The 25,491-nt window shown below is 37.2% G+C and overlaps 1 protein-coding gene across 5 annotated transcripts in view; it reads right to left on the reverse strand.

Moving 5' to 3' along the window:
- Positions 1-453: 453 nt before the first annotated feature.
- The window catches only part of KCNIP4 (potassium voltage-gated channel interacting protein 4), a 358,211-nt gene continuing 333,173 nt past the window's right edge, over positions 454-25,491 (reverse strand). For 4 of the 5 annotated variants that reach the window (XM_072861789.1, XM_072861788.1, XM_072861787.1 and 1 more), the window contains 6 exons: positions 20,873-20,942; positions 14,979-15,049; positions 8,223-8,330; positions 6,991-7,095; positions 6,595-6,657; positions 454-501 (listed from right to left, as the gene is read on the reverse strand). In XM_072861789.1, the coding sequence (XP_072717890.1) occupies positions 454-501; positions 6,595-6,657; positions 6,991-7,095; positions 8,223-8,330; positions 14,979-15,049; positions 20,873-20,942 (465 nt within the window). Of the gene's footprint in view, positions 502-6,594; positions 6,658-6,990; positions 7,096-8,222; positions 8,331-14,978; positions 15,050-20,872; positions 20,982-25,491 lie in introns of all 5 variants that reach the window. The other variant, XM_072861790.1, reaches the window with a different exon arrangement.

A 25,491-nucleotide genomic window follows, 5' to 3' on the forward strand; every position in this document is an offset into this window, starting at 1 on the left:
AAAAATGTGAAAAGAAAATACATGGTAATGCCTCTGTATAAATTAGAAGCTAAGATTTAAGAAATACAATCAAACACCTGGAGCTTAATCCAGTACAAATGAGTAGCAAAACTAAGAATATTTATTTAATCTCCTTGTGATAGTATCTATTTTATCTAGGGGTTGGAATGATAATAAAGCTGCATAATGTCAGGTCTTATTTTGTTTGGGTTTGGAGTAAAAACCTGACTTCAGAACAATCTTGTTAACTAAATAGCCGCTGTTGAAGTGCTAAATTGTATAATTTAGAAAGTTTTTTTGGGGAAATGTTCATAATAAAAAACTTATTTGCATAATACATGTCTCAGTGTAAAGCTGAGTAATTTTATTTATGATAAAGTGGGAAATCCATCTTTTAGATAATGTTGCAGAATAGCTCATATTCGTCCATTAGTTGTAGACCTAATGTCTTCATTAAATCACATTTTCAAAGAGCTGCATGGATCGCATTATATTCTCATCCTGTAAAAAAGACGACAAAAAACCAAAAATCATACACCATTACAAATGTAGTTGGCAAGTATCTATAGTGAAATTGGGTAGAACTAACTCTATTTTAGTTAATGACAACATTATTTTTCAGCTTGTTTGGAGAAATTGTTAGCAGAAAAAGGCTGTCAATGGATCTATGCTTAAATAGGTATTTTTGTATATATTAATTAAACCAAAAGTATTCTGTCAAGAATGCAATAGCATGTTAAGGAAATTATCTGCAGTATTTCAGAGGTTATAAGTTTATATCCAGTATAACAAAATACATATAGACAATAAATACTTAAGAAATAATTGTTGTATCTGAAGTGTGAATCCGTACATGAAATTGCTAGTCCTGTGTATTGTACATAGGAGCCTTTTTGCAATTGTAGGGCATCCTATTGCATAGCTAGGGATGACTCTAAAATAAAATAGATTTAAGTGTGCATCTTTGTACGAACTGAAGAGTGAGTCAGTTCTGCAAATATCACCACAACACTCTGACTCCTCAGCTCAGATGTTTTGTGTGTTCACAGTGAAAGATGTTGACTGCTTTCCAGTGCTACTTCTGCTTTCTGATTGCTTTTCATTAGGTAGGTAACAAAACTTTCGACTTCCAAGTTCTGCTTAATGCTTACTGATGCATCACTCTGTACTCCAGTTTTTAACGGTAAATAACTCTCAGCACATCAGTCAGGAAAAAAATTTTTTTGTAACATTTACCTTTCAGTGTATAGAATAAAAAGTTTACTTGTAGTAGCCCATATTTGGTCGCACTTCTGGATCAACAATTGGTTGCACAATACAATATATATACAATACAAGAGTATATTACATGCTCATTTAGCATTTGCTGGTCTCCACTGTAATGATCCTCTTTTTTAATCTGAATGCACACCATTTAGTACTTTCTTGAGAGATAATCTAGCCACCTTTAATTCTAGTGAATAAAAAGACTGAATTTGATAGAATATTTTAAGAAGTTTCATGAGACAGGCATAAAATCCCCACCTCTTAGAAAGATTATCTCGTAGTATACTCCACTACTGAGAGGTATGTAGGCCTTCTTTACATTAATATTCCAATAACACATGATCAGTATCAATTTCCAGTTAAATTATTCACTCTTCAGTCTAGGGGATGATTTGCTTTGTAGAAAGTGACAAGTCTGAATAATTTTCTTAATTTATGTTATGAAACATGCACAGTGGGGTTTTCATCTTTGATTCCGTATATCTTCAAGTGATGTTGCTGTAAGAAGTGATCTGCACCCTATTTTGTGCTGATAAACTAACTTATGAAAGCAATGGTATGTAATTTCAAAAAAATCTGTTATGTAGGTTAATGCTTAAAAAGTTTGTATAGGAAATTTACTAGATTAAATTACTGGAAATTAAAATAAACTAACTTTTTCCTACTGCATTGTTTTGAAACATCAGTATAACATTGAAGATCACTGACTAATGTAAGGTTAAAGTTTGGTTTAACTGGAATCATTTGTTATTTAATTATTTACAAATGCTTTTGTATATACATTGGCAACTAAGCTCAGCAAATGTGCAAAGCAAACAACACGTTCTTAATTTAGAAACACTGTTTTGACACTTCCTACCAATTTTCTAATATATGTATCATCACTAATGAAACTAGTTTTCTAAAATCAGCTCCATATTTCTGAAGTTTGCTGTTTCTATACAGAAGACTTCCAAATGCCCCTCCATTAGTCAGTCAAATGGGAAGAGTCTTCACAAGAAAATATAGCTTTGTCATAATACTTGGAACATGGTGACTGTTAGTGGCTTTTTTTCCGTCTTAAAAAAAAAAAGCAGATGATTGCATTAGAATTCTTTGACAAGTGTATCTTTCTCATTTGCCTCTTTTATTTTCAGTACATTTTTCTAAACAGTTTTTCATAATAGATTTGTTCAATGATTCCTAACTCAAGACATTAGGAGGTGTTAGTGCATATGAAGCATAATCCATATGAAGCACAAAACATGGATGAATGAGCTTTGCCGGATCTAACCTAACTTCAAGCCAACTTTGAGGTTTTTCCTACTGAAGTTTGAGATGGCTACTTTGTTTTCAGGCTAGCCCAGACCCATCAGCATCATGGATGGAATAGCTTAGTCCTGCGGAAAATATCTATCACAGAAGCCTTTTTATCATTATCAGAAGGAGCTTTAAGTCATTCAGCCCGACGTTCACCAATGCACACCTTAGCCCTTTGCCTCTGTTCTTCATACCTACAGGTGCTGCTGTAGATATGAAGCAATGCCTGAGTCAGACCATTTTGCACCAGCACCAAGCAGGGAGAGGAGGCAGGTGAGGAACTGGGTAGTGCCTAGCCCTTGAGTTAGCCACCCTACTGGTTCCCAAGACCTTCCTCTGCTATTTGGTAAGGAAAGGACAGACAGCAGCTGCTTTCTGGGACTCAGTCCAGCATCCCTAGGGCAGGATAGTCCATTTCTCCTGTGGGAGCAGGGAGACTCCTGGAGCCTGGATGGCAGACTGGCATTCAAGCACATGGCTATATGGGGTAGGAAGGGCAGCAGAATCGCGTCATACGCATTCCCTGTCCAAGACAGAGGGAGGATGAGGGGAAACACCTTTGCGTCCTCACTTAATTGTGGGCAAAGATAGGTCCTTATACCCAGTGACCAGAGAAGACCACGGTCAAAGCCTGAAGACTCTGTAATTCCCTACATAACTGCTTAACACTTTGTGAATGGACAGGTCATTCTTTGCATTGGGACTGTGAATTAAGAGTCTTGAACTTGCTGTGTACCTCAGGCTGTACAGTGCTACTGGATTGATAGTTGTGCCAAATCAGTACTCAGCAGAAGGAGGTGATTTTAAAAAATAATGTGTAGAATGAGTGTTTAAGAACACACCAGAGGCTCTTGATACTACAAAAAAATCTCAGGAACCTACCCCAGGAACCTGAAGTGGAGCCTCTGTATTCAAATATGCTCAGCTGTGTTCCTTCTTGCTCTTAAAGGAAGCGTGCCATGCTTCCTTAGTTACAATAAAACACCAGTAAAAGGGATGCACTCCTAAGACCCACTAATTTGTCTTCCAACTCAAAATAGAGGAATGGCAGTTCCCAGAGGCTGGCGACTCTTGCCTGAGAGATCATTCAAAGAAAAGGCTCCTGTAGCCTTTCCCTGGCAGAACAGGCTTCTAGTCTGTTTTAAGATGCAGACTGGAGGGGATCTAGCTTTAGAGTTTGGTTGAGGGTTTTTTGTAGTGCTTGTCTCTTGGCACTATTTTGACTCCATCTCACAGCTTGAGCTGGAGCCTAGAGGCTGGCAAACACACCCTCTGTATACCTTTAGCATATTTTCAGGCGCACCAGATGCTGGCTGCCACATTCATCAGTGGGCTTTCCCATTCCCAGGTCTGAGGTACAGTCATTTGTTATGCAGACTGGCAGGGAAGGTTTTGCACAGGTTTTGCTCTAACATCAGCCTTAATGCCAAAGGAGGGTTTGTAGATGAGGACGCCACCACAGCTGTCAAAGCCTAGGGAGCAGCAGGTGTGCTGCACCCCTATTCTGAAAGTCCTGATCCTGGTAAACCAAAGGTACTAGTAGAGCTAGCAGTGGTCTAGAGAGAGGGCCAAGGGTAATTAAACATCGACTGGTTTCCCTAGGAGGAAAAATGGAATAAATGAGTACTTTACAGCTTGGAAAAGAGATACTGAATGAAGGGCAATAACAATAACCACTGTTTTTCCATAACACAAGAACATATGGAAAACATAAAAATATTGCATGGCAGGTCTAACACACAGGCAGATTTACTACAGGAAGGATCACAGGATCATTTAATTTTGCTTTTGGCATTGTTAAATGCTCATGGAAGATGAGACTCCTCGCTCCTGGAGTGATGTGACTCACTGCATGCTGAGGGAAGAAAGGAACCTGAACCTTACCTTTTTAGATCAGTCTCATACCCATTAGGGTATTAAAAAAAGGGTTTCCTACAGCTGTATCTTAAAAGGAAGCGGCCACTACTGTCCTTTGTGAAAAATGTAATCCTGAGAAGGCTGAAGCCACGTTAACTCCTGAATCAAGTTTCTCGAAGGACTTGGATTGAATCCTAACCCGAAATCTAATTTCTGAAACCAAATCTTGATATAAACATGAATTACACACTTTGCAGCTCAGCAGTCTTAATAGAAGAACAGGTCTTAGTAGGTAGAGAGACAAAAAATTAGGCAGCGAGATACTTTTTGTATCAAAAAACATTGCCACCTTTGAAGTTAAAAGCAAGTGAAGGTGAGATAAGTGGCAAGATGAGAATGGTGTCTCTGTCATGTAGCGGTTTAGAGAGCATCTCTCACATGTATTCTGAATATTCAGAAGTAGTAAAGAAGAATTTCTAACAGAACTGAGAAACTGTGAATCACATTGGAAAAGGAAAGCAGGCAATTCCTTACTGAAGGTACTAATTCTCTTTGTAAATTAATCACTCAGCCCATCACCATAATGGCTAGCATATCCAGATTAATCTTTCATTTAATTTCCAGGACTCTACAGACCTCAGCCGGGAAATAAATCTCATCTCTGTTTCTGATGATCACTCAGCTTTAGCAGAGCAAATGCCTTTCATTCATATTGAACAAGACTGACAAGCTAGAACTATGGTCAATGCAGTGGAGCACTGCCAACAGATAAGACACTATCCAATACCCATTGCTAAGGATATACAGAACAGCCACAGTTAAAAGAGCTGTTGTCTTTCTTTCATCCCCCCAAATCAGTGGATTAAAATCAATTAGAGAATCACTTACTAGATAGCTGTGCTCATGAGAGCAATCCCAAAGAGTAACTACAAATGCATATAAATACTTACCAATTCTAGAGCATCTTTGCGATTTCCTGTCTGGCTTTCCCGGTTCCAAGTGGTTATAAATCTATCACTCACTAACTGCATTTATCTTGCTAGTCTTGCTCTCTCCTGTCTCTTGTCTACTACTGTCTTCTTGGTATAGGAGATAAGCAATACACACAGGCTATATTGCTGGTCTGTGTCAGCTTTGTATTAATCAGAGTCCGCCTGGACGAGGCTGAGGTATCAGCAGAACACTGCTATGATTCCATATATTTCTCACTGCAACAAGTAGCGTTGGTTTTATCTGCCGTATAATTTTGCATAATGTAATCAAGCCTATCTTATCAGTAAGTCTAATGTGACACTTTACAGTATATAACAACCTCTTATCATGCCAAAGACTTGTCATCATTATTTTGTACTATATCATGTTTCTTTTTCTTGCGTTTTTTAACTGACAAATTAACAGCAGTTTCTTAAATGTCTGAAAATACAACTTATTTTTCCTCGTTGTCTCCTGGACTGAGAGCAAGCCAGTTTCTGAAGGGCAGAGGAGTGAAAACAGGCTGTAATTCCTGCTGCAGAAGTTTATTCTCATTCCTGGCTCAAGAGGCAATGAGCTGCTTTCAGCCGTTGAAGGAAATTAACAGCCACCTGGGTAGTGTAAACACTTGCAATTGAGAACCACAATCAGTTCTCACTCCCTTGCCTTGAGAAAACGTGCCTGCTATTAACTCCTGCCATCCAACACTTTGCAAGCTCCTTGCACTCTCCCTTTTTAAGGCCTCCAGCAGGTCATGACTCGCTGTTTGAGAAACACTCCTACAGATGATACATTCTTAAGCAATATTATTATTATTGCTGTGACTGTATGCCAGTTGTAACAGGAATGTGTCCCCCAGCAAGGGCAGAAGATAGAAATAAATATTTAGCTGAATGTGAAGAAACTTTTTGCTGTCAAGTACAAACAAAACGCTGCTAAAGAGAGAGGGGATGCAGACACAGTTGTCTAATAAGCAATGACAGCTTGTATATAACATCTCTACCACAGATTCAGAAATTTATTTACGTTTTTAGTGGTTTTGTGTAATGGTGTACATACATACTCTACCTTGGGAAAATACTGTCCCTGGTATTAGGATTACTGTCACTGTCACTCTCTGGAGTGACAGTGGAATCTGTGTAGCACTAGGATAGCATTAGCCAACAGATACAGGTTCAATACTTAGCACTGGGTACTTACTTTCTGGCAGCTCTCGATGAATTCGTCTATGGTAACTACTCCATCTTTGTTTTTGTCCATTTTCTGTTCAGAAAGAATAAGAATGTATGTTTATCCTCCTGAAATCCTGTGTAAAACAAGTCCTTTTTATTATTCATTTTGGTTATGTGTCAGCCTAGGAACAACCAGGCCAAAATGCTGAAAAGGTGTAGTAAGTGATATGCTAGAATAAGCTTAAGGAGCTTATTGTTGAAAAAGCAAGGTGTAATGAGTAGATCTCAGAAACCTGGGATGGAACCACAGAGAAGAAAAAGGATTACAAAATTGGTAGGATATGCAAAACTGTTACAACAATGAAAATCTTGCCGTGCCTGCTAACAGAGCAGTCTTTTTGGCTCCCTATGTTACCCGACCCACCTGGAAAAATGTTTCCACGTGTTGTCTAGGCGCATCCTCCCTGAGAACAGGATAGGTGCATTTCCCCATCATATCATATATTGCTTTCATGATATCAAGCATTTCCTGAAGAGAAAAAAATATGTCTGTGTAAGGCGCTTTATAGACACTGCTTTGACTCAGAACACATAAATGATTTTTAGGATTTACATTTTAGAATAAAATTTTGAGATTGTGCCTGTTATTTTATGACTGAACAGCTTCAAGAAGGAAGTACTGTGTTCCTAGAAATTCTAGCATGTTAGTTCAGCTTTCATAGATAAATTTGTTAAATAGATGCAGATGTATGATTTTGATTTTAAATGATTTAGAATATGTGAAAGTTTATGGATTGTGGGAAGAATCTCCTGACGTCTTGTAAATAAAACTAAATGGGAAAAGAAGTTCTGTAACAGCAAGTGAACGGTCAAAGCACATCAGCTTCTTACAACTGACTTTTTCCTAGAGAAAATAGAAACACTTATGCACACACCTGCACATATGCAAAGACTCCTCCTTTTATATCAAAAGCTTTGAATTTTGTTAATAGAGTGGCTTGTGAAAACTATAAGAATAGTTGTTTTAAAAAGTCATCTGCCAGTATGCTGAGAAATTATTCTATAGATCTCCTTTTTATAATAATCACCAAGTGTTTTCCTATGAGGGTAAAATTATAAGTGTAATATATATTTATATTTACATAAAGACCCAATTTTGAAAAACCATATATTTTTATGAAGGCACTCATTTTGTCCCACTGTAATTTAAGTATGTGTTCAAATCCTTGCAGAATGAAAGATGTAGGAATCTTTTTATATAAATTCTGTTTCAAGTAAAATTTTTAGAAGTGGATTTATAAAATGCATAACTATTGTGGCCCCACTTACTTACTCAATTTTTTTTTGTCCAAATATCCTACTGAACTACTTTATTCTAGTGACTGTATGTGCCAATACATAGGCATAAGTTGAAGCCAAAAGTTTCTGTACCTGGAGAATTCTGACCTTTTACAATTTCTGTGATGATTTCCCCTTTTCAATTTTTATATATACCTTTAAAATGAGAAAATTACTTTATTTTTTAGCATGTATAGTTTCATAATAATGTTTATTTGCTAACATGTCTAACTTGAGAATGAAGCCATTCTTCTTTGAAAGCAGGACTTACATATGCAACCTTTCGTTTCAGTGATTAGTGTAAAAAGTAGATCTTACCTCTTTAGTTATATATCCATCCTTATTTATATCATACAAATTGAAAGCCCAGTTCAATTTCTCCTGTACTGTCCCTCGGAGTAAAATTGAGAGACCCATAACAAAATCCTAAATAGACAAAAGGTCTTGGTCAGTTTGGCATTGAGCAGTTTTTCACAAACACTCAGAAATCCAGAGTAATGCATTCATCAGAAGCACAGAAGTCTGGGAAGATGTGTTGTTCCTTTCTTTTGCTTAGTAGTAAGTGTAAAGGATTGCTGGTTATTTAAATAATTAGCAATCTAGGCACTGTATGCTACACTCATAATTAAGAAGTAAATTGAGTAATTTTCTATAAAATAAGCCATAGTTTCTGTTAGTGGATTTATCCTCTGAAATGCCTCACATAAGCAGTTGCTGTTGAACTCAATACCAGGGAAAAGTAATCCCCATGGCTTAACGGTCCAAAAAAAATCTTAAGTGAAAGTTAGATTATTCTAAGCATAGGAGACCAATTTGGGGAGAGCTATCTACTAAGGAACATTAAATTATTGTTAAATCTATACCTTGTTGAAGTGGAATATGTGGTTCCCAGACCTCTTAGATCAATCTGCTGCAGTCAACATTTGAAACTTTGTGTATGCTATAGTACACCTCAATACTTAAACCTTTTATTGGAAATATGATAGGGAATAATACTTATGTGTCCATGTACCACCTTAATGGTTTTGTGACCCACCAGTGCTCTATTGCTGTAAAGCTATTCCACAGAAATAAATCAGAAGACTTTTGAGATTATTTATATATAGTATTTGGTTATAGATTTTTGTTTCATAATTAATACTCTTTTGACAGCACAAACCTCATTTACATTTAGTGAGCATCTTCCAGATTGGAGAAAATAGCAACTGGGATGTGTCATCACCTGTCTTCTGTATTTCTTACCTTGTTAACTTTTTTTTTAAAAGGATGGCTTTTTTTTTCTGTCTCCTCCACCTTTTTCTATTTGATAAGCTTGTAAACCCATAAATCTGTGAAATCGTCGCCATAACAGGTTGAGCAGAACATATTGAGCAAGAGCTTATATTTAAGTGTGCATTTCTACATCATTGGCAAAGACATACAGGAAGTCTTAGAGTAACATTACAGCAGAGACTATAAAAGCTGAAAAATTTCTTATCAGCACTGGCAAAGTTTATGCATTTCCTTAAAATAGGAACAATGGAAAAGATTGCACTGAGGTCAGACATAAACTACAAAGGTTTGATGTACCACACAGTCAGATAAGTATACCCAATGCAGTGAAGCATAGACAGGTATCATGGCCTCAGATGGTCTAGTAGGCACAGACAGCTCGTTTGACAGCTTCAGTCTTTTTAACAATTCAAGTGGTATGCTCTGGGTTTTCTTAGTCTGTCATACCTTTCTGCGTTATTGGTATATGTGTCCTTTGGGGTAAACGGATACATGAATCTTGAAAGAGTTTTGCTCAACTTGTCTTGTCTACATCTCCATGACTAATTGAGGGTCACAGGGTTAAATCTCCAAACAGCTCTTTAACAGTGTACTATTAAGTATTAAAATGTTCAAGAAATTCAGAACAGATTTGATCACATTACAGCATGAGCAATTAACCTTTTTAATTCAGTATCATTTCTTTACATCTTTTCTGCACTGTTTTACATTCTTGATATAGCTTTCCCTGAAGTCCTTTGCAAAGGTCTCCAATAAGTTTATTTTCTTAGAGTATTATATTTCAGAACTCTGAATTTATTTTTAATTTGGCACCAGCAACGTTTTTGCATTTATTCTATCTAAACCATATCTATTTTTCTTTTCCTGATTATTTCTCTTTCTTCCTTTCTTTGATGCACTACCCATAAGTTAGCTGTCTTCCTGGCATCATTTACATCCCCATTTGCAAGGCTGCCCTTCTATCATCAGTGTTAAAAAACATGCATCAAAAAAACTTGACTTTATACTGTTTTGCATAGGACTGAGTATCCTTATAAAAGCTGAGACAACTCAAAACATTCTAGATGTGTGCTCTAAACTTTGCAAGAGCAGGTCATCTCCTTCCATATTGCATCAACATGTTTGGAAATCATACGTAGTTCAGTTCGGGTGCGTTGCTTTTGTCTGAGTGTTGTGCAGGAGTCCATCTCAGGAACAACAGAAAGGACTCGTCATAGGAGGAAGTTGTGATGACTTGAATAAGGACAGGTTAGGATGGGATATCTTTTCTACATACTTACATTCATGCAATTTAAGAATATAGCAATAAAATCAAATAGAAATGGAAAATCTGATTCAGTGGACATAGGCTAAATCCACAGGGTATTTTGGACTAGATCCTTGAAGAGAAAAAGGCTGTGCATGGTGGAAGGCGATGCGTGTGTCAGGAACGTTATAGCTATCCTAGCTGTTAAGCTAGTAATCCAGTGTACATGCCATAGTAAAGCAACAGTAATAGGGTAGCAGCTAAGCTCAGAGAGCGTCTGTCTGTATGCGTGTTACCAGCAACTCGGTGACACTTGAATCAGGCACACCATTTAGCACGCAGCATGAACTCAAGTCCCCATTACAGTATTAGTGTACCGAGAGGTGTTTTCCTTCCTGGTTTAGACATCTGATTTCTGGAGAGAGGGGGATTCTACCTTTAGAGCCTATTTATTTTTGAAGCAAGATTCACAGTACTGCGTGGACACTTACATCCCCTAAGGATGCCAACACGGTCCACTGAGAGGGACGGTCCTGCTCAGCTGTGCACCTAAGGAGAGGTGCATCTGCTCTACGGTCACAAAGGAGCCTAAAACTCTGGAGGAGGTCTGGACTGAGACACAACTCCAGGTCAGGTCTGTTTTCAGTCTGTGACAGCAGAGTTAGAACCACAGAAGTCTGTGCTTCGGTACTTGCCTTTACTCCTTTCCACAGCTTCTTATTTCCAACTTTCTAGCTTCCTGCTGAGCATGCTAATACCTGTGAAGACCTAAGTTAAATGCCAAATTCTCCTGTGCCTAACTTTAATTCTGCAAGAAAGGGGGGTGTCTCACTGAAGGGTTGCAAAATGGAGCATCATTGCACCTGTATTGGAGATTCTGTGTGCTCAGTATCACAGCCTGCCCACGTTTCAGTTCTGCACTAGAGCTGTATAGAGCCTCTGGTTGTGATTTGGGATTGGTTTTTTTTCCAGCAGTGATTAATTATCTCTTAGCAAGGTTGTTGATGACTTTCTGATGGCTTTATCCCTCAGTAAATCTTTGGGGAGAACTAGTTCATTAATAAATTAATTAACAAGCCTAATATGTGCTGTCTGGAATCCATAGGAAAGCTTAAAATTATTCAACCTGATCATGTGCTCCTTTATGTCTTGTTCAAGGCCAGAAGAAGTAGGTAGGCAGGCACCTAAATCCGTTTTGGATTTAGCCCTTAGGATTTTGGAAAGGAATCAAGTGATGAATGTTAGTCACAGAAGTGGTGGAGCCCTGGTACACATAAAACAAAGGTCACCGAGGAGAAGCTGATGTTAAGAGGAAATATATTTCTTCGTAGCTGCTTTACACCAGCTGGTATTAAAATGCTTATGAGATTACCACTGTCTGAGAAAAATTAGCTCATTTCCTACATGACATGAACAAGGCTTTTTGTATTGAACACAGAGAATCACACTTGGATACATTCATTAAACGGCTACGCTCATATTACTGCCTTGGAGACAATAACTGTTTATCACTGTTATTATTAGTGAAATACCAAAGTTGTGTTTGATCTTAAGACACAAAATGAGACATAACAAGGTAGGTTAATTTTGGACTGTCCTATGGAAGTCAGTTAACATGCTTGTTAATTAATCAATTAGTGCAAAATTCTCAGGTACCAATTGAGGAATAAAGCAATCAGAAAATCACCAACAACTTTGCTAAGAATTATTAATAATTTTTTTGAGAAACAAAGACAAGTTTGTTTTTGATTAAAAATGACAAAAAGCTTTAAACATCTCCGTTGCATTTGGGCACAGCTTTGTACTTTAAGGGACTGAGAATTGGTGGGATTACTGAGTGACTTTCCTCTCATCAAGGTCACATTTAGAATAGCCTTAATATTCATCTACAACAAACTGAGGGTACTGATTTGGATATCTGCACATAGGTGCAAAATGCTTTACCTTTGACTATATGTCTGAAGTTAATTAGCCTCAATTTTCCTAACTTGAGGCCCAGATCTTCATTTTGGTTCAGTTACAATATTCACGCAGCAAGTGGAAACCTTGCTTTCACATCTGTCTCTGTCTGATGGAAAAAAGAACTTCCATTCACTAATATGCCAAAGAGCCCTTCAACAGCTGGGTCACTAGGTTTTCTGAAACTTTGTTTGTCCCTCATGTTAAAGCAAAACTAATTGGCATAACTAATGAAATAAGTTAGTCTCAAAATTGATACAATCCTGGGATAAGGAGAGAGAGGTTCAAGCAGCTAGTTTGTTTCCATTAGTTTGTTTTTATGCTGCGTAAAATGCTTCACTTGGAGAGCCTGACTCTTATCAGAGAGTACACAGAGCTAGGCATGACCAAACTCTAAGGACATAGCAATCTCATCACGCAATCTCATCCAATGAAGGTGTGTGTTTAACTTGTGCTAAAGTCCAACACTTCATTGTTGATGGTTGAAAATTTGAGGAAAAAAGAGCAAAAAGCTAGAACAAAGTTTCTCTTTCTTCTTCCCCACAACTCCAGCTACCACTGCTTCATTAGAAAAAGGAGGGTGCAACACAAAAAATACCATTCTTACCTACATTCTTTGAGTACCATTTCAGATTTTCATAGCCTTTTTACATAGAAGAGAGCCAAAGAGGTTTTTTTATCATAGATCATCATATTAAATTGTATTTATCCTACACTTTGATGTAGAAAGTAAACTGGGATGAATGATTATTTATTCTCCAAATTTTTAAATCACCCCCTTTTTCTCCATCTTTTGTGCTGTTTTTTTGCTAATGGAAATTAGAAAGCTAGAGTATGGATTGGTATAGAAAGAATATGGCATAGTTGCACCTAGGATAAAAAGGAGCAGGAAAAAAATGACATGACTGTAATTTTCACATTTCACAATATCTACTTTTACATTTCACAGCTACTTTCACGTGATTAGAAAAAACCTAAACATTTTTAACATAAGGAGGATGCTTTTAGAATGACTATCATACAGTTTGTAAGTATGATGCGGCTACATGGTACAAGGACATAGAAGTAGGAGTCTCGACAGCAGTAGAATTATGCTGGATTCACAATTAGTACAAATAATATCAAAGTGTGGATCGCTCTGTCTAAGTCGATATTGAACAAAAGTAAGCTGGAAATGTCTGTTTTGGCAATGAAAAAAGCACCGCTTCTTTTATTTTCCTGGTTTATTTTATTCCAAAGCCTTTTTTGTACATAGACCTGCACTCTGAGATATTCAAATCCCTTAAAAAGGGCTTCATATGTACTGCATTTCTTAAGGCTTTCTGTCTGAGATACAAATGTCAACAAATTGTCCAGGAAAGATACAAAAGCTTATTTTGTTCACATTATTCTTAATGATAACAGCAGAAATACTTCTCAAATACTGATGCTAAAAATGTTTTCTCTCATTGCCTCTCATTGCTAATTTGACCAGAAGGATTCTTTGTAGAATTAGCCTATGTACAGAACATGTGAATAAAACCTCCGTTCCTGCTTCTAGTTTCACACAGAGCCCATTGATTTCAGCTGCCCGGAAAAAGGTAGATGGAGTTCATGTTTTTTTAAATAAATGCAAATAATCCACCACAAAATGATCTGATTATAGTCCCAGTTGAGGTATAGATTTCTGATCACAGTGCACCTGCTTGGTGAGGCTTCTCCTTCCATATTACATCAATAATAAAGCAATGAAAATTCTTTCAAAAAAATTTCTGTCAGAGCTCACAACTTCATTCACTCAAGTAAATCATAAAAAGACGTATAGGACATTTAAACAAATTTAAAGTGGGTGTATTTATCACAATCCGATCTCAAGTTGTAAGGATATCATTCATCCATTGTAAACAAAGAAAAACATGACAAAGCAAACATATCCTTTTGCAAATGAACTGAGTTGTTTTATTTTAATTCTATAGCTTAAAATAATGGCTCCTTTGCAGTATTTTGTATACCCTGTTTTCATCTAAACTATTGCAGTGAGTTGCCCTTTTTACCATGTTATTGCATTGATGATACCAGCCTTTGCAGGCAATGACATCAGCCTTAGCAGGGAAAGGCAGAATTTTGAAAACAGATTGGGCAGTTAAATGGAGGAATGATGAATTTCAAACTCTCGTGCTTTTAAATACATTTTCTTTAAAGCCTTTTTGTTGAGCCTTCTCCTGGAAACTAATAGAGTGTGTGAGCAATCCTATTTTGGCTGAGTCATCCCCATAACATTAGTCATAGCTCAGAGTCCTTCTCACCTTGCAGAGGCAGGGAGGAAGATAAGGATTATTTTATGTAACTTGCGTATAAATTGGGTTACCTTTTAAGTGAACAGATTTATAAAAATATCACATCACAGCACAGTCTGAGTTACCATTTTTGGATATACAATTGTAAAATAATAATAATGACTTTTGTTAATACATTGGAAAAAACTTGAAACCTGAGTCACATACATAAGCTAAATTTTTCATAACGTGAGCCATAGAATAAAAGCCACCAAACTGGACTTAGTTACAAGGAATGGCAAAATGTTCAATTGCAGAGAAAGAAGTAACAGCGTCACTTACCTCAAAACTTACAGATCCGTTGTGATCAGTGTCAAATGCATTAAACAGAAAATGCGCGTAAGTTGTGGAATCTACAATTCAAAACAGTAAAAATAATTAATAGTAAGCACATCTTATTTAATTTAATTTCATTCCATGAAAAAAATTGATACCAAGACATATTTTGATACCAAAATTTGATAGCAAGACTAAATTTTCAATTCAGTTTAAACTTCTTTTTTGGCAGGGGAGAAGGGATAAATAATAAGTGCAAGTATGTGGGTAGCTACACTGTTAGGAATAGAAAATCTAAAATTCTAGTCCAGAATATCTTTATCCATTTTCATTCCCATTTCTGCTAATCACTGATAGCTGAATGAATAGCAAAGAAGCCATGTTACTGTACTCTGAGACAACCTGTGTTAGTGGGAATGCTACTTTATCAGTTAAAGGACCGTGACAGGGGATCTATCTCATAAGTTAAAGAAGAAAAATGCGTTCATTTGTTCACTTTAAATGAGGGAAGCAGACACTGCCATCTGGGCATCTGCTGTATCGTTTTTACTCTGAAGACAGGCCTGTGACCCACGTTGAAGATGATTTTGTGAGAAAGCTGCTGTTGCGCTCGGGTCCTGTGCTCACCCACAGGTGAGAGAAAATCCTGTCCAGAGAAGCAGGTTCTTAAAGCTGGTTTGCTGCTTAGTTCCCGTGAACATCATATGAGAGCTAGGTGCTTAAAAGCCTTGGAAAAACTGGCTGTGACTCACTGAAGTAGTCAGTAAGACTCGGAAAGCTGACCTTAAACAAGTGGTCCCTTCACTAATTATCTGTGTACTTTTCAAACCTACTGACTAGTGCATATCGACTCATTTTAGAAACACAAGACAGCATGAATATAAATCTGTCAAGCCTCTAAGTTTTTGTAAAGATCCATCTTTTCATTTCCTTCTGAGAGGCACAATCTGCTTCAGGAATAATATATTGCAAAGAGAAAACTTCTCCAGAGACTGCCCTGTTGATGTGAGGTTCAAGCTGCTGGGGTTATGGGAAGTCAGCTTTCCTCCGTGTCTTTTCCCACCCTCAAAACCGTGCAAATTAATGTAGGCTGAGGTATTATTTACTTTTAATACTCATTGCTTTGCTCTTTCTACTTCATGTATTTACATTAATTTTAAGTTAATTAACATTAACCTCACAAACTTTTAGTAAAGTGAGAAGTGATATGAAATCTGTGTCTCCCTTGCAGGGCAAACCCCCCCCATCATGGAAAAATGTCATCAGTGCTGAGATGCCTTTTTCTGATTTCTTGGCACTAAACCATTTTACCTTTCATATTAATCCTGAAAACCTTTATTTTTCACAGCCCAAAATATTGTTTTGAATTAAACTGAGTGATAGTCTTGGGTCACTCACCTGAAATGCCACCTTGACTCCAAGGAACCAAATATGCCAAAACTCAAAACTTTGTACTTCACAGATTCAGACCTGATATTAGTAAGTAAAGTCTCTGGTCTTACTTCAATATGTTAATTTCATATGATGTGAAATAATTGTAACAAGAAAAAACTCTGCAACCTTTAAACCTGTTAACCTGTCTGTTAATGCATTTTCAGAGAATTAAAAAAACCCAACACTATTGAGACATTCAGTCATTCAGCCATGTATCCAGTCATCAGTGTAATTGCTTAAGCATGGCCTAGCAGACAAAGTCCCACTTTAACTGAAAAATGTAAATTTGTTGACTTCAGTTTATATTTAGGATTTTAATAGACATATTTTCTATAATCTACTGAGACTTCTGTTGTGCAACAGACTATACTATGCAAACCATCTTCAGGGAAAAAACATATTATAGAGGTATAATTACTGTAAACTGAATTTGAAATAGTTTCCCATTCTCTTGGCATTCATTTCTTAAAAACATGTGAAATATTCCTAATTATTTTCTGTAGATTTACAGAAAACTCAAAGGTTAACACAAAGGTTTTTTATTGTTTGTTGCCCATACATGATACAATATGCTACTCTTTTTGTGTGATGGTATATGAAAAAAAATCTCTAGTTGAAGAATCTTTTCTTTCTAGTAACCCCTTCTGAAAAAAAAATTCAGAGGTCTTTTTCAGGGTCATTTGTTCAGGTGATTCTGGTCTGAAATTTTGCCCTCAAAACCACTGCAGGATGAGGTACACTAGTCTTTTAGAGCTACATAACATGATTCCCCCCGGCCATCGTCGTGTCCCCCGTCCCCCCCTCCAGAGCTTGATCATTAATCATGTTAGACAAAAGCTTAACTTTTTAAATAAAGTATGTTTTCTTTTCAGGGATCTGATATCATAACTAGTGGGCTAAATTGATATTTTGACAGGTTGTGACAGGAACAGATATTAAATCAGAATTCCTTTGAAATACGCCATTAAAATATTTTAAACATCAGAGACAAAAAAATGGTAGTCATTATACATCTGAGAGTATGCCTTATCAAACCATGAACATAATCTGTTCTGTTCATAACTGAGGAGGAGTGTAATAATTATGCAGTGTCTGGATTCTTATCTATGACCTGTCTGGCTGCAGAACAAATCCCAAGTTATATTTCAGGCGATCCATTGCATGAACGCAGGGGGCCTATTCATTCACCTGTATTTCTAAAAAGAAATTATTGGAGTGCCTTTCTGGCATGGAAAGCTTTTTACAAAGCTAATTCTGCCTTTTAAAATACATTGATTTTACTGCAGTTCTGTGTTATCTCCTTTGGTACTGTTACTGTGGCTCCCTTATCCTCTTTCTACTCCTCCTGTCCCTTATCCTGGATAGTCTGGAAAGTTGCTTGGTGAAGTGACTTGCTGGATGACATTGGAAGATGACTTTTTGGTGATTACTTGGTTACCCTGAAGCTTAAAATCTTATACAACATCATACTCAGATTTGCTCAGATATGAATTTTCGTAATGATATATCATGCTGTATCTGGTTTTGCGTTACATAGACAATTGGGGCACAGATCTACGTGTATGACACGTTTTAATTTGGGGACAACTTTCAAACTTTCTTTTTTCCTCTTTAATATTCAGATATACATAAAAACAATATTTTAAGCGCAACTGAAATTTAAAGGCCTCAGCTGCACACAATATTTTGGCAATACATACAAAGATTTACGTATCCAGTCTAGCTGCTTAACTAGACACTTAAATATGATGATCTCACCCTGTTGTTACCATGCAGGGATATGCAAATACAGACAATTAATTGGGCTTTGAAGATACCATGGCTAATGTGAGGAACAAAGAATAGACTTTGGCTCCCATACCTCTCAGAAAATGGCAAAAGTCAACATAAGCACCTACAAAATAGCACAAAACCTACACAAAACAGTTCAAGTCTCAGTGGGCCCACAGAAATTAAGTATTACTGATGTGAGCTGTTACTCTTCCAAGGAGATTCAGCTCTTCGGCTGTTTCCACTGAATATTTTTCCTGAAATTCCGAGGAAAACTGCATAAGGCTTTCATATTTGTTTGTGCTGTCTTTATGTACTGCTAAGGCTGCACGCCATTGCATGGAAGCCATGGAGGATGGGGAGAGGAAGGGGATAGCTTCTGATGGTCCCTTCTCGGTGCTCTTCGCTGAGATCTCTGAAATGGTTTTACTGAGAAAGCTAAAAATGCTGTTACTAGTACACAACAACATCTGTTACTGACAAGTGAATTATCTGGATTCAATACTTTTCTACCTTGCTAAAAATTTAGCTTTTTACTCTATTTCACTAAAGTTAAAAGAAGCAAGAAAAAAAAGCTTTTTTTTTTTCCAGAAAAGTGTAGCTCCCTTGTTGCAGATAGAATAATGGCATTGTTGAAATTGCAGTGAATAGTGTAACCTTGTGCCCCTGTAACGCAGTATTGCCATTGCTACTAAGAAGCCGCAAGTATTATAGGGAGCTTGTCCCAGGACGGAGGCTCATCAGCTTGCAGCTTTGTTTCCCGTGGTTTATCTGTGACAGCAGTCTCTCAAATTGATCAGGTTTCTAAGGCTGATTGGTTTTACTTTTGTGGTGCAGCTATAGCTTTACACAGGTAGCAGAAACAAGCCGTTATTCTATGCAGAAATATTTATGACTCTAACATAATGATGCAGTGGAGAGAAGAACTTTTTGCCTTGTACACTAGCAGAGACCTTGAGCAGCAGAGAGATGGGATGCAGTGCAGAGGAGAGCAGGTGTGGGATGAGAGGGGACAGGGCACAGGCTGGCACTGGACACCCCACAGCTATAAACAAATCACCCCTGGTCAGTTAAAGAAATGCAGGTGTGGAGCTGGACAAAAATGGGCTTAGGGGTAGCAAAGAAAACAAAGAAATAGTATCTAACACATGTAAAAGGTACCACCTATAATAAATTTGGATATAATGTGGAGCTGCAAACCAATGGAGAAAAAAGAAAGGTGTAAAAATGTGTTAGCAAACATGTAGAAGTGACCCCAGGTGTATCCTAGACCGAGGAAGAAGAAAGCACCAACGTGAACATCCTATTCCTCCCGGGGAAGGCCTCTGGATGCCAACAGCCCACTGCAGTCCCCACCTCCTCCCCCAAATGATGCCACTGCCCTAAAGGCCCACAGGAGCAGCAGAAAAGTGAGTATTAACAGCAGGAAAAGGGGTAGAAGCTAAGAATTGAGTATATATCAAGTTTAACTACATTAATATTCTTTCCTTTCTGTAGCAATTAGGTCTGGACTAATAAAGATTAGGCTTTTAAGACTACATTTATTCTAACAATACATTTTAGTTTTACTTGTATAAAAGGTGTGCTTTCTCTTTACCCATAAACAATTTTGAGTGTAACAAGAAGAAATATGATAATTTTTTTTACTATTATTTTAAGTGTAGTAAAGGTCTAGTAAATCACATGCAGAGAATTATTTTCACTAGCCAGGGCAACTAAAAAATATAATATCTGAAACTGTAATTGTTAGGCTGGTTTAAAAGCTTAGATACAGAAATAATCAGTAGGCAGGTCAACTCTTCTAGCCTTTTGTTCTTCCCTGTTGAGTGTGCCTACTTGTTAAGGATTTCAGTGATGGTAATCCACACTGAATGCTGCTCTTTACCTTCTAGGTCTTTATTCAAAATAAAACTAATTGGGAGACGTTTTGTTCCTACCAATTAAGTGTGTTTTTTTTTAAATACAAGTGAAAAGAGCGAGCTATGAACAGTCCCAGGGAAACATGCAAATCTCAAGAGCTGTGGGAGAAGATGAAGAGGCAGGATTGACGAGCTGTAGGAGAATATGAAGAGGGAGGATTGAATGGTAAAAACAAGAGGAAGAAAAGAGAGGAAAACAATTCAAATTAAAAGAAAATCCGAGGTTCAAGGCAAAAAACTGTTATACATTTTTGTGTTACCTTCATTGCACTAAAAGATAATGAAGATAAAGAAATTAATGAAACCCCTGGAAATAATTGAAATTAAGGTTCGCAAAAAAAGCCCTCATTTAAGTAGAGAAACCCCATAGAAGTCGAGGGCGTTCTGCCATCAATATTAGAGGGTACCTGTAGTGCCTCCTACAGTTTTCATTCCTACTGTGAAAGGTTTTGTGGAATAAAAGAGAACGGGGAAGCCTGTGTAGAAAGTTTAAAGAGAAATAACTTACTCAGAGAAACCTGGTTTTCAAAGGTACCCAAACACAGGTAGTAACTTCATAATAGAAGACTGACTTCTTGTAGATATCATTGCATTTCATTCAGAAATACATACTTTAAAATGTGTCCAGCCGTCAAGGAAGTACCCCATGAGCTCAGAGAGAGCTTGAGACAACAATCCTGTTAATTTTTGAACAACAGGCTCTTTTGTCAGACTTAGGAACTAAAAAACATAACCCTCTGTACACTGTAGTACTAATTACATCTGCCAAGTACTCACCTCCCTGTGGAAAGAACTGAGAGTAAATCTCTTTGAAGGTTTCTTCATTGACAACACCACTGGGGCATTCCTGAAAAAAGTGAAAGACAAGAAATGAACAGCATCCAAACTGGTTGAGTCAAATCATGAGTTCATGAGCCTGTACAGAACATGTATGTGACTCTAAGAGCTCAACATGCTGCAAGAGTCTGATTTTGCACTTTCAACCAAATATTAATGCATTAAATGTGTGTCACTTTGAAGGATCTTCCTAAAGAGTTCCCAAGGGACAAAAATTTCTTCTGTGCCATATATCTCACCTTCAGTCTTGAGACATGAGTGACAGACATGAGCAGCAGCCGCTCTGCTGCAGGGCATGGAGCTATCGGTGTCACTGTGGGCCACGGATGGTTGCTCCCGCAGCTGCAAGCAGCACTTGCATGGTATAGAAACCAAGCAGGAATGTAAACTGCATTTGCAGTTAGGTATTACTGGTACAACATGCAGTCATACTCTACCAGAAGAGTTATATTCAATGAATTCAAAAGAGCCTGTCACGAACAACCTTATTCAAACCTTGCATATCCTTCTGCCTCTTTACATCTTGTTCATACACTGAAATATGTAAGAAAGAGTAAGCAGAAAGTGTCAGAGCAGAGAGGTTACAGAGAAAATGAAAGGAAGTGAAGAAGAAAAAAGAGGATTAGAGTGGTGACTTTACAAAAATTACTTATGTAAAGAGGAAGGAAAAGCAGAATGAATACTGTATTTTTTTACTAAGTCATGCATAAAATCTAAGACCAGACAGCTGACTTTAGTCCTGAATTTGCCAGACTGAGCAGACAACTTGGGGCAATGCACTTAATTCCTTTTCACCTTAATTCTTTTTCACCTTAATTCCTTTTCACCTTAATTCCTTCTCACCTTAATTCCTTCTTTAACACAGAGAGTGAAAAAAGCCTGGCAAGCTCTTTAAGAGGAAAGTATTTCTAGAAACAAAGATAAGTAAGAAAAGAAAAATTAAGTGTTAAGGTTCATATATTTATTTTTGTCCATTGCTATGCTATTTGGACTGATGGCTCAAACTTATGTGCCTCTAGTCCTAAACTGGGGAAAGGAAATAGCTTTAAATGAAGATAAAGAACAGTATACCATCTTTCACCAGTGTAATAACAGCCTTTCTTGTGAGAGCAAATGATATTTCTATTAGATCAAATAAAGAACACTGAGATATTCATAGTTCTGACGGCTTCTGCTAAGAAACAAATAGTATAATCTTGCTAATTAGGAGATGAATGCATTGCCTGAAAAACGCATGTCAGATCTGTAGATCTAGGATTATTTTGATTTATGTCACTTATCCTCAGCCAAAATCATCTCTTCACCATAACTAAGCATGTGCAAACACATAGTAAAAACCAATTCTTTTTGATCAGAACAGACAGACAAAGAGCGGACACGGAGACAGAAGTACGAAATTATTTGTTACTGGTCACAGAGGCTGTCACTGATGGAGGCAGAATTAGAGTACAGGTCTCGGTAAGACCAGATATATACTGACTGCTGGGCCACACTGCCTTTCAAACCAAAGCCTTTGGGGAATGGGAGGAACAGTGAAATGCATCTAGTATCTCTACCCTTCATCAGGTAAGGAGCAATCCGTTAATGGAGGCGCCATCTCCCTGCCTGTCATGTATTTGGGCGCGAGGGCATTCTAAAACATCTCTCTCTGCTTTAGCAGCTTCCCGAAAAGACTGTACTCAGATGGTCTAGCGTCTCTGTCGTCCCCACAGGTTTACTACACTGCTTGTCTTTTTATGTGAAGCCTTTTGGAGTTGTATAAATGCATGCAAAAGAGCAGTATTTTTACTTGTATTTGAGGTACAATAAAGAAAACATCAGTGAAGTGCTCAGATACTCACTGATACAACAATATAGTTATTCAATGTAGAAAATGTAACAAAGGTATTTCATAAGTTCCTCTTCCAAGCATACATTGGTATATACTCTACATCATTCCCAGACTTGCTCAAGGAAGAATAATGCAACCTTCTCCCTGAGACGGGTGGAAGTGCGAAAGGACAATGTGGTATTTTAGACTTTAGAAAAAGAAGCCGTGGCGTCTTTCTGTTCTGCACGTAATTTCTTTTCAGGCAAAAAGCTAGGCACATTTTAAGTGAACTAAAAAGGAAACCTGTATATTGAATTTGTACAATTCAGATTTTGCATTTTTTTTTAATTTTTCTGAGAAGCTTAGTAAATAATGAATGACAAAATGTGCGTTTAGGTTCATCTAACTCTGTGGCTTACTAACATGTAAACCAATTTTTCTACCTTTTCCTTGGATGAGAAAGACATTCAAAAATATGCTCATTTTGCAGAGTGCTCTCCCCTTTTTTACAGGAAATGCCAGCAACTCCAACTGTGTCAGTCCTTAGTCTGAAGCTGTGAAGAATAAGACTCCCATTTCCTGACTGCATTTAAATGTTATGATGTTAGAGGATAATTAAAGGTACTCTGGAAAAAATGGTCTGATTTATTCTTTGTTAGTTCAAAATAAGTTAGCAGCCTGCTTTTAGAGAAATACATGATCTACATACCTCATTTAAAGGTAGTACTTTTGTCTGTCACTTAATGAACTCCAGTTTCACCATACTGTTTGAAAGAACCATTGCTTGAAAAGGCAACCTTTCACAGACCTGCATATTAGTAGAGCCAGGAGTGATCTCTTGAGTTTCTCTAGGCTGACCCTATGTATTTTCCTCTGCTTTTTACCATAGCGTTGCCAGTAACACCTTACCTTTTCCATCCTTGGAGATCTGTGGTAATGGTATCTTAAGGACATTCATTAAAAATCTGTGATGATGGCCAATTACTCTTATCAGAAATATGTAGTTGAAACTTTTCTTTCTTTAGCTTGGATCTTTCCTCTGAGACTATAGAAGACTGTGAACACTTCTGTTCTTAAATAATTTTAATCTAAATATATGTGTAGCCAACATCATTTACCTCCAAGACTGCTCTTTTCTTGACTCATAAATCTGGCTTTATTGTGTTTATCAGGAGATTTCTCTAGTTCAGTGGAAGAGATTTAATATTGTAATTGTTAAGTATGCCCCATGGCTTTATGTCAAGTTATTGCTGACTTCTTCCATTGTACCAACTGTAATTAAAAAAAATCTTTCTAACTTTTCATTAAACTCTTATAAAAGAAAGTAAACAGTTTGAAAGAAAAATGTGAGGCTTATTTAAACCATTTCCTATATTCTTTTTTCCTCCAGCTGTATATAATTTGTTTTGTTACAGAAAAGTTCTGTTCGACAGTCTTTTAAAATTGCATTAATGATGTATTATATTTTCCCTCTGGAGAATAAAAAGGAGGGAAAGTTCATCTTGAACTGTTTTTCCTGAGTCTGGTCCTCTCTCCTTTAAAGAGAAAATAAGATAAACCAACAGAAAGAAGAGACAGAGAATAATAAATATCATTCTGCCTTTTGATTATTTCTCTTGCCTGTAATTTTACTGCTGGGAAATTACACCTCCAGCACATGGTCTTATGAACCACTCCAAAACCTGTAAATTATTTACAAGCTTCATGCTGTCTAAGCTGTCTTTTTTTCAGTGTTTCTAAGAATACTGCAATATGTGGATTCTTCTTCACTACCTAATCAACACCCTTTTTAGACAAGAGGCAAAACCAAAAAGACACATAAAAAGAGAAACTGTGAAATGTAGGAAAGAGAATGAAGGAGAAACAAACTCAAAGCTCAGACTTTTGTCTGTATAATAATTTTGTGTGATGGATTAAGCTGTGTTAGGAGCTTTGGCAATTTTAAATATATTTTAATTATGGGCTTCTGCATGACAGGTTCTTCATCCCATGCTTTATCTGATGTCAGTGTTTGTTCTCCTTCATTTTAGATATATGTTTATGTTAATTGACTTAATTATCTCTGACTAACAATATTTTCTCTTTTTGCATGTACTTCTCTTGTGACTGAAAATTTAAATTTTCCATAAACACAAAACTTAATGGAAGAACATGTACGTAATTTTGAAATAGCATGCATATACTTTAAAGCTAATTCCACCAACAATTCTACAGCCTAAACCCACAGTGGCTTTTCATAGCCCAGTCCAGTTCCTAATTTTTCATTTTAGTATAATAGTGCTTTGGTCAAAACAGCATGAGAATTTAACAAATGGCCTTGATTTAATAATATAATCTAGGCCAACTTAATAACAAAATCTGGGACAACAGACACCTCATGAAGCTCAACAAGAATTGCAATGTTCTGCGTCTGGGAAGAAATCGTCCCTTGCCTCAGTACCAGCTGTGAAGTGACTGGCTGAATGGCAGTGCTGCTGAAAAGGACGTGGGCTTACAGTGGATGTCACGTTGAGTACGAGCCAACAAAGAAGTCTTACTGCAAATAAGATAAACCACCTACTGAGCCAAGGCCAGCAGTCTGAGGGAGTTAATCTCTCTCTCTCTCTACTTGGGACAGTAAGGAGCACAGTCTTGCAGCCCTCCCAGGAATGTGGAGGAACTGAGGAGGGTTCAGCAGAAGGCCACAAAGACTACTAGGGATGAGAGGACATGGCCAGCAAGGAGAGGCTGAGAGAGCTGGGCTTGCTTA

Source organism: Ciconia boyciana, chromosome 5, assembly GCF_034638445.1.
Source record: "Ciconia boyciana chromosome 5, ASM3463844v1, whole genome shotgun sequence".
In the NCBI taxonomy this organism is placed as follows: Eukaryota; Metazoa; Chordata; class Aves; order Ciconiiformes; family Ciconiidae; genus Ciconia; species Ciconia boyciana.